Source organism: Curcuma longa, unplaced genomic scaffold (genome assembly GCF_044706935.1).
Source record: "Curcuma longa cultivar G26 ecotype Majalengka, Jawa Barat unplaced genomic scaffold, ITB_CL_G26_1.1 contig_17588, whole genome shotgun sequence".
NCBI lineage: Eukaryota > Viridiplantae > Streptophyta > Magnoliopsida > Zingiberales > Zingiberaceae > Curcuma > Curcuma longa.
In genome coordinates, this window is record NW_027430621.1 from 3,444 (window position 1) to 12,996 (window position 9,553).

General features: G+C 38.9%; 1 protein-coding gene and 1 pseudogene across 2 annotated transcripts; one reads left to right on the forward strand and one right to left on the reverse strand.

Moving 5' to 3' along the window:
* Positions 1 to 568: 568 nt before the first annotated feature.
* Positions 569 to 3,671, forward strand: LOC141816645 (vacuolar cation/proton exchanger 1a-like). Of its 2 annotated transcripts, XM_074704386.1 has the most exons (11): positions 569 to 1,083; positions 1,274 to 1,341; positions 1,483 to 1,511; positions 1,616 to 1,812; positions 1,896 to 2,117; positions 2,211 to 2,345; positions 2,566 to 2,682; positions 2,765 to 2,818; positions 2,901 to 3,017; positions 3,165 to 3,255; positions 3,333 to 3,671. In XM_074704386.1, the coding sequence occupies exons 1-11, from the start codon at positions 793 to 795 to the stop codon at positions 3,401 to 3,403; spliced, it is 1,392 nt and encodes a 463-aa protein (XP_074560487.1). In that variant the 5' UTR covers positions 569 to 792; the 3' UTR covers positions 3,404 to 3,671. The 2 variants fall into 2 exon arrangements, with proteins under 2 accessions (XP_074560487.1, XP_074560488.1); XM_074704387.1 differs by lacking the exon at positions 3,333 to 3,671 and having other exon boundaries at positions 3,152 to 3,259.
* Positions 3,672 to 4,944: 1,273 nt separating this feature from the next.
* On the reverse strand, positions 4,945 to 9,111 carry LOC141816647 (multiple C2 domain and transmembrane region protein 7-like; annotated as a pseudogene).
* Between the last annotated feature and the right edge of the window lie 442 nt (positions 9,112 to 9,553).

Sequence of the window (9,553 nt, forward strand, 5' to 3'; positions counted from 1 at the left end):
CGTGGTCAACTGCAGTTTCTCGATTTACCTCCTCACAGATGGTCATGGGACTGACCGTATGGGGCCGTTAGCTAAGATTACGGATTCCACTTTTTTTTTTTTTTTTTTTTTGCAGAAGAGAATTACTATATCTATTTATAAATTTAATAAGAGGTTTGTTGATAAACATGATTTACAAATAATATTCATGAATATTATTGATGAGTAATTTATAATCTCACATGTATAAATGGTTAACAAACTATATAATTCAATTTGTTAACTAAGTGGATTATTCAAATTTATTTATTAAATTTAATAAATTATTTAAATTTATTTATTTAATTCATCTTTTATATATTGAATAAATATAAATAATTTTTATCAAATCAGAATACTAAATTTGCTCACGAGCTTTTGATAAAAAAAATTCTCAATGAAATAATTAAATTATTTTCATGCACCAAATTAATACACGCATAGATTTTAAAATTCAAAAGATTCAAATCCATTCTTTCCAACCATATTTATACGCACTCACGTAGCAATCGAAGAGTGTAATTGACGTCCTACAGTGAGTGCCGTTTCTTCCGGTAGCGGCCAATTATCTGTCTACTACGGACAGCCTGCGAGGTTTCCTGGAAACTGCAGGGTTTTGTCCATCGACCGATCGACGTTATGCATTGGATTCATGCCCTTCAATCATTCCCACGCCGATTATCAATCGACGACGTCCCTATATAAGCAATTAATGAGCGCAGTCGGAAGCACAGTTCGGAAAACAGATTGCATAATCGATATATAGTATTAAGAATGAGATCAACGGGCCAGGAGACGGCGGCGCTCGAAGCCGGGAATTACTTCAAATTAGGCGGCGGCAGCCGGGGGAAGGAGAAGGAGGTGCAGCATGGGCGCACGGCGCACAACATGTCCTCGTCGTCGCTGCGGAAGAAGTCGGACCTGTCGCTGGTGTCGAAGGTGCGCTGTGGGTTGGTCAGGGATCTACTCGCCAACCTGCAGGAGATATTACTCGGCACCAAGCTCTCCGTCCTCTTCCCGGCCATCCTCCTTGCCATCGTCGCCAAATACTTCCATTTTGGACGTGTATGAAATCAATATCTCCTTTCTGGTAGCTGTGCGTAGTATCTGTTTGTCGAAATGCCCCACTGGAATTTTCAATCATTTCGAAGTTGGAATTTGAATGACAGATCGTTGGTTTCTGTTAACACGTTTATTTGTTTGGCGCTTCGACTTGCCATTAAAAATTGTTTAATTTTGACTGTGTGAGGAACAGGAATGGCTGTTTTCTTTGAGTTTGCTTGGTCTCACCCCACTTGCTGAGCGTGTCAGCTTTCTCACAGAGTAAACTCTCTCTCTCTCTCTCTCTCTCTCCGTTTCTAATCTTAGATTAATCTTTTCATCTTTTCTTATAGCTTTGTAATCATTCATTTAATCTTTATTTCGATCTGAAAAAACTTTTTTCTTATCAATTGGCTTTGGCAGGCAGATTGCCTTTTATACTGGTCCTACTGGTAAGCACTAAGCACACTGTTCTTGTTTAATTATTCTTTACTCCTCTCTTTTTGATTGATTGTAACTGAATGAATACATACGAACTGTGATTCTTATGCTACAGTGGGTGGATTATTGAATGCTACATGTGGGAATGTCACAGAACTTATCATCGCTCTTTTTGCCTTGCAAAAAGGGAAGATTGAGATAGTCAAGTGTTCCTTGGTTGGATCCATCTTGTCCAATCTCTTACTTGTCCTCGGGACCTCTCTTTTCTTTGGTGGCTTGGCCAACTTACGCATGGAACAACTCTTTGATCGAGTAAGCAGCGGCATAGAATCAACTGCTACTATGGCAGGACTTTTTATTAACCAATCAATTGAACTTTTCCATTAATTCTGCAGAAGCAAATTGACGTGAACACTGGTCTTCTGCTCTTGGGTGCACTATGCCACACTCTACTGCTGTTGTTCAGATATGCTGTGAACTCAAGTGACAAGATGGAGGACAGCACAGCTCCGGCATTGGCATTGTCGAGAGCTTGCAGCATCATCATGCTCCTTGGATATGTTGCTTACCTCTTCTTCCAGCTAAAGACCCATAGCCAACTTTTTGAATCACCAAAGGTGAAAGAACATTTAGTACAATAAGTAGAATTAGTGAATGAAAATGCAGAAAATGAAGAGTTTTTATTCCTTAATTTGGGTGGGTAAATACAGGGGGAAGAAGAAGACAATGATGACGTGGTAACTGAAGATAAGCCAGTGATTGGATTTGCAAGCGCAATGGCTTGGTTGGTGGCCATGACCATTGTGATTTCCATATTATCTGAGTATGTTGTCGAAACCATCGAGGTATATATATTTTTGATCTCTCATGAGCTGTGTCAGTTAATTTCAAAGCACATAAAAGCCCAATCCTACCTAACCTAACCAACCACTAGCCTTAATCACAGCGGTTCAAACTTTTCTTCAACTTCTTGTCAGAACATCGTTGAGTAATATGTTTACATTTAACTCTAGTCATTCAAGAACTCCATTGGTGATACATTTTGTCTTGCAACTATATATTTAGGCTGTTTCAGATTCATGGGGTCTATCTGTGGGCTTTATCAGCATCATCTTGCTTCCGATAGTTGGAAATGCAGCAGAACATGCTGGTGCCATGATCTTCGCTTTCAAGAACAAGCTGGTAGAGTCTTTACTCATCATTGTAGAATTAAACTATGTAATTGTATGCATAACTGATCAGGTTTAACTATTAACTGCCACAGGATATTACTCTTGGTGTTTCCCTTGGCTCAGCAACCCAGATCTCCATGTTTGTGGTAAGGATTTATTTCAATTATAGCATCGAAATGAAATATTGTACCCAAGAACAACTTACATGTTTTAATCGACCTTCCTAAGGTTCCATTATGCGTCATCGTAGCTTGGATAACCGGAATCAAGATGGATCTTGATCTTAATCTGTTAGAAACTGGCTCATTGATCATGGCAATACTAGTGATAGCCTTCGCTTTACAGGTAACTTGTCGGGGAATGCTTGTTAATTTCTGTAACTTGTGCTGTTTTTCTTACTGATTTGGGATGCTACTATTCGGCTAAAAATTCTTTCAACAAGAAAAATCTGGACTCATAATGTTTCTGAATTAACTGATGGCACTTTTACAGGATGGAACTTCACACTACTTGAAGGGACTTGTTGCCTTGCTGTGCTACCTGGCAATCGGTGCATGTTTTTATGTTTTCAAATCCCCAACGAGTAAGATTCAAACGATTAAGACTTCTCCAATGTGGTGATCATCTTGTTCCCTAATTTATGAACTCATGTGTATTTAGATGAATTAATCCATGAAGGCATCATCAACCAAGGAGTTCTAACCAGAACGGCTGCAGGGACTTTGGCCTAGCTAGTAGTAATTAAGAACTTTCCTTGCAGAGCAGGAGAAGGTGAATTAATTAATTTCAAGGAAAAATTATCGTCGTTTCAATTGGAAGATGACCTCCAAATAAAGAATGGAAAATTAGCCACGCTTATCCTGAAGAAGCATATAAAGGTTATTTGAAGTTGAGATATAGCATAGTTGATTATGTATGTATACATGTATGCATTGTATGTGTGTGTAGCTTATTAATTGTTTCTTTGATTATTATAATTATTATTTTGTTTACTTCGTTTCCATTCGTTCTTCCTGTAGTTTCTATTTTTCTTTTCTGAAAAAAAAACTTGCCATGTATAATAAGTTATGTTGATAATACTAACTAGCTTGTTTGTGGCTCACGCCAGATAGTTAGGATGAACACACTTTGATGAAGATAACTCGCTTGCTTGTCTAATTAAACTAATTGGCAACATGTGCTATTGGAGATCAAATAATCCTCAACAATGATAAATCCCAGTCAATCTCATGGACTCAATCCCTGGGGGTGGTCGGCTCGGTCCCACGGAAGTTTCCCACCGACCATTAGGGTAAATCGGGAAGCGCATACGGCAGCCAATCCAGATGCCCAGCATCCTTTGATTGCGTTCCCCATTTGGAAGAAAATTCTTGCAAATATGCCGTAGCTGGGGATCGAACCGTGGATTCCTGAGTCACAACCCGGATGTCCTACCGTTGCACCATTGCCCCGGAGACAAATAATCCTCAACAAAAATCAATGATTAATAGAGGTGTAATGTACTAAAAGAATGATCGTTAGACCCCAAGCAATAGTGCGCAAGGTGCTTACGGGGCTACTTAAGTACTCATAGTTCGTATCCTAGGTATGGTGCATTGCATTATATTTTTCTCAGTAAGATGAAAAATCTGGAACATGATTGCTAGGCGAGGAGTTGCACGTGCTTCCGAGTGTGTTTGGTGGGCGATTTGTGGGATTAGAACATCCAACTCCAAGATTAATCAGATTGCAAGAATGAGACACCTGAATTATAAAAAAAATGATTGTTAGTGATCTAATAAATAGATATATAGGTAGAAGAGATATATGTTCAAGAAAAAAGAAAATTTTATTCCCACAGGGTTGGTTAGTTGGTTAGAGAGTGACAGACTTACAATAATGGAATAAGAGATTAATTCTCGACGGGCATATACCCTCGAGGAAATAATCACTTTTTGTTGTAAAAAAGAAAATATTATTTGATGTAAAAGGAGTGTGCAAAAAAAAATCCGTGAGATTGCAAGTTGGATAAGCTTTTTGAATCATGGACACATGTTCTTAGCTGTAACTTATAAAAGTGAAGGAACACAAGTAGAATTGAGACATTTATTGCAAGATTAATATATAAATATACCACAAGTTTAAAGTTTAAATAAAAATCTAGCATAATATTTTAAATACAAATTAATATAACCACAAAACTAAGTAGTCTGATTTATTTAAGATGACACGATCAAAGTATATTATGTAAAAAACACGAAAATACTAAATTTGCTAAATTAATTATTCATTGCTAGTTTATACGCATCATGTTAATCAATGATGTCGACGAGAACCGTAAAGCAAGGTGGAGCTCGCCCTGTTTTGACACCAGAAGGATGTAAAACAAGAAGAGGGTATGCATGTGTGTACACACGGCCTGTTTCGAGGGTTGAAAGACGAATGCGAACCTTGCCGATTGTAGCATCTTTGTTACCATTAGGACTCTTCTCTCCTAATTGGCAATTGTCAAAGACACCAACTGTAAGAACTGTATCTGGATCAAAAACTTCCCATGTATACTGCTCATTGTATCTCGGGGATAGAACATTCATGATGGTACGGGTCCGCACCCATTTCTGGCCATACTTGGCTACACAATAGGTATCTGATGTCCCCTTTCCTTCTCGGGTCTTCATAGGATGAAGCCCTTCTGCTTTAAGTATGCCAAGCTCAAGCAACCCAATCGATGGCTTCCAAAGCTGCTTTGCTGTTGGTCTAAGGTCGCTACTGTAGTGGGTGGACTCATCAAGCACATGATATCCTCCATCCAAACACACACGGAGGTGAATCCTGCTAGAAAATTTATCCTTCTTGATCTGATCCACATCAATTGCAACAGGCCTCTCAAGATTGAACCACCGACCATGGACAATGCGATCATCAGCTCGCTTCTCAATTAATGCCAAAGGAATAACAACACGACCGATCACCTCGTCTTTGTTTGGCCCCACACGATCTTCCACAGAAAGAATGAGGTGATCCTCAAATGGTTCAGCAGCCACAAACATGTGGTCTTCATTCCAGAAAGCATTAAATGTTCGTGCCTGAACTGTTCTTGTCCTCAACACCTGATTTCCTAGCTGCGCCTTAACATAAACATCAGGAAAGCGGGTCTTATCAGCGAGGATAACATCTTGTGCCTCGACAATGTTGACACGAACATACCACAGCCTAGGTGCATGATACACTTTTGACCTGATGTGAGAGCCAACAGCAGAGGCATCAATAGGTGCAGCTGCATCGGAGTGCCATGCCTCTGGAAATGCTTCATCCGCTTGGGTTCCTATCCAAACTGCGAACATGAGTTCACCCTTTGTTTTTTCACCTTTCTTGTCCTCCAGCCGATACCACTCTGGAGCCAATGGGCTATCTGGTGGAACACGTATGGGAACATCATTTAAATCAAGACGTACCAATCCAACAAAGTCATCCTTGAGCAGATCTTTGTCTTTGACCACAACTTCAAGAATTGATGCCTGCATCCTTTCCCTAGCAAATGCAAATACTTCATTCCATTCCGGGTTCTGATTCTTCTCAAAATGTTTTGTGATTCCCTTGTAATTACCTACTCTCACTTCAACATAAGGATCAAGGCTTCCAGTAATATCCATGGTCGGTAAATCTCGCGCCTTCACAACACGAACAAAAAGATAGTGCATTTGCTCCACAAGATCATACGTACTAGAAGGCTTCTCAGCACGAATAACACGGCCTCCAACAATCTGGCCCCCACCCAGGAAAGGGTTAGTTTCTTTTAGAGCAAAGTCCACTGGCTGTTGTGAGGATGGTCCTGAGTACATCCTGACAATTCTGGGAGGTGGAGGCTCAGGTTTCATAGGATCCGCCACATGCCTAACTGGTTCACTGATTGGAGCAGATGAGTGATGCTCATAGACCTCTTTTGGGATACTATGAAAGGTATGCCTTGACTCATGTCTGTTTTCTGCAGGTGGATTTGTATGAATAACTGGGGGGACTTGGGAAGGAACTTCATGAGCTAAACTTGGAGAGACATTGCTCATATAAGGATCGGTAGCTGGGAGAGGATTAGAAGCTTTTATAGAAGGGTCATCAATGAGGAACACTTTAAGTCCAAGTTCTCCTTTTATGCGTGAGAATATTCCACGTTTTTCCAGTGGAAAATGGAGTACAACAGCATCAGCAAGGTGTACAAAAGAGGTTCCAGAAATGCGAACCTTGCCAAGGAATGACCTGGAATGTGTGGCTTTGTTCATGTTGTACACAGAAGCTTCAAGAGCAAGCTCAGGGAGCAAGGTAGGATCTGCAATGTTGAAGTAGAAGCACTCATTCCATACAGGATTAAGATCTTTTTCTTTGATTGTTGTACGGAACTTCTGACCATCAAAATGAAGCTCCACACATGGATTGGACGAACCCTGCCCATCCTTAGGCATGAGGTCATGGGCACTTGCAACTTCTACACCCAATTTATAGTTGCTCATCTTTATGAAAGTTTGCTGTCCTTCTGTGAGAAATCCACATATAATTGAAAAGCTCAATATAATTCGAGTAACTAATTCTGTAACTCATTTCAGCTTATTATGTTAAAGACTTATGTCCCTGTAACGAACCTTGTCTAGCAATTGTAGAAATTGTACAGACACCCTTAAAGTATATGATGGCTAAATAATTAATAGCTTATCAGAATACGGATTCTTTTATAACTTAAAAAGAAAATATAGCATGCAGAAGAGTGGAAGTTTTATAATATATTTTCCAGCATAGTTATCCAGAATATATTAGTCAATCCTTGGAGCATAAAATCAAAATAATAATGCTAGCCTGAACTTTATTTGTGAAAGAGAAAGTGATAAATAATTATATGAACATCTAGTTACAAAGCATGATGAAGAATAAATAAAACGAAAGTTTATAGTAAGTCAAGACATGCTCCTAAAAGATTTCTAGCCTCTGGATCACAAGATAATGGAAACCATCAACAAAATGATGCATTTAAAGGAAGATTATTTAAACTTCACTAACAACGATAAAAATTTGTTTCTTTCAGCTATAATATTTTCAGAGATCCAGTGAAAAGTAGTCATTAGGAAAATAGCATGGATATCATAAACACAAGAAACTTCACTAACAACGATAAAAATTTGTTTCTTTCCGCATAATTTTTTCAGAGATCAGTGAAAAGTAGTCATTAGGAAAATAGCATGGATATCATAAACACAAGAGAATTACAGTGTGAATTTTAGTTTTTAAAAGATTTGTAGAGTCTGTATCGTAAGACAATGGAAATCATTGACAAAGTAATGCATTAAAAAAAGGGATTATGAAAACTGCAATGACATTGATTAAATTTTTTTCCATCATAAACTTTTCAGAACCAGTGAAAAGCTGTCATTAGGCAAATAACAGGGATATCAGAAGCAAGAGAGAAGAACATTGTGAACTTTAGTTCTTTGACTAGTAACTTGTATGCTTCTGCATCCATAGATGGAAGGAGATAAAATTAACATCCTAGACACAGCCAAAATGCCAAAATGCAAAAAAAAAAAAAAAAAAAAAAGAGTCTAAAGTGAAACAAATCAGAGATAAATTTTAATTAGCCCTGATAGTACGCTTAGTTTGTTCTTGTTACTATTATATCTATTCTTTTTAACAATGTGCTTTCTTTCTAAAATAGCTAAAGTTCAGCTTTATTGGTAAGCAAAGTTTGTCACAATCACTACAACTCTATTCTTGTTCAGCAATGATCTTTCCTTCAAAGATGGTCGAGTTGAATTCACAATAAGAGAACAAAGGTGAAACAGACAGATATTTTGGTGTCATATTACAAAACTCTTCAACATTCTTTGGCGAGAAAAATTAGATGAGATACACACTTTATGCAGGCCAAATAAGCTAAAAAAAGAACATTTGTCCTATCTTGAGCAAAGGTGCACGCTTTTTCGTTCCCCAATTTATCAAAAGAGAAAAGCCCAACAATATAATGCGTGATAGAAAGAGCTAGTAGGACCAAAATGTGTGAGCTAGCAAATAGGATCGCTAAAATGGGGGAACCTTGACAATTGAGGATCTCCCGAACGCTGTGTACCTATTTGCGCTTAGAACATGAGCATCATCAGCTCGATCGAAGGAATACACGATCACTCCCACTCACACGCAGCTCAAGTTCCCTTTCATACACTAACCGAGACACCTCCCTCCAGATCTGTACATGAAACACACTGAAAACGCAATTTCCCCCCATTTCACATCGCCCCTTCAACGAAAAATCTCAATAAACGAAGACTGAACAAAAATCCATTTTTTTTCCTCCAACACAAACGAGTCAGATGCAAACCTCAAGAAAAAAACTCACCTTTCGGGCTGAACCCTGTAATCGACTCCGATCACGCCTTCGAAGGTCAGCCTGGCCGAGATCTGGAGGATTCACAGCATTACGCCCTAGCAAAGTGGGAAATGAAACAGGAAAAGGTTAGCAAGGAGTGCAGAGCGCAGATGGAGAGCAATGCAGAACGAAACCGGCAGGCATTTCCGTGGGCAAAACGGAAAAAGGCTACCGAATCCTTTCGCCTCCACCTTTCTCACCTCTTCCACTCTCCTCGAAACGCAGAAAGCTCGAGCTGTTCGTCGAAGCTGCGACGCAGTGCATTTAACTGCACTCCAAATTTTTATTGAATAAAAAATATATATTATTTTGAATAAAGAAAAATCGATGAAATTGGTCAATTTTTTAATACTAGCCGTTTGGTTTGGGTAACGAAAAAAATACACGTACACTAAATTTGAGTCACCCTAGAATATACGCAGGCTTCTTTACGTGGGTCCCGCAGAGTCAACCGACGCGAGTAAGAATCTGGGGCTAACAAATGTTGTATAAATAT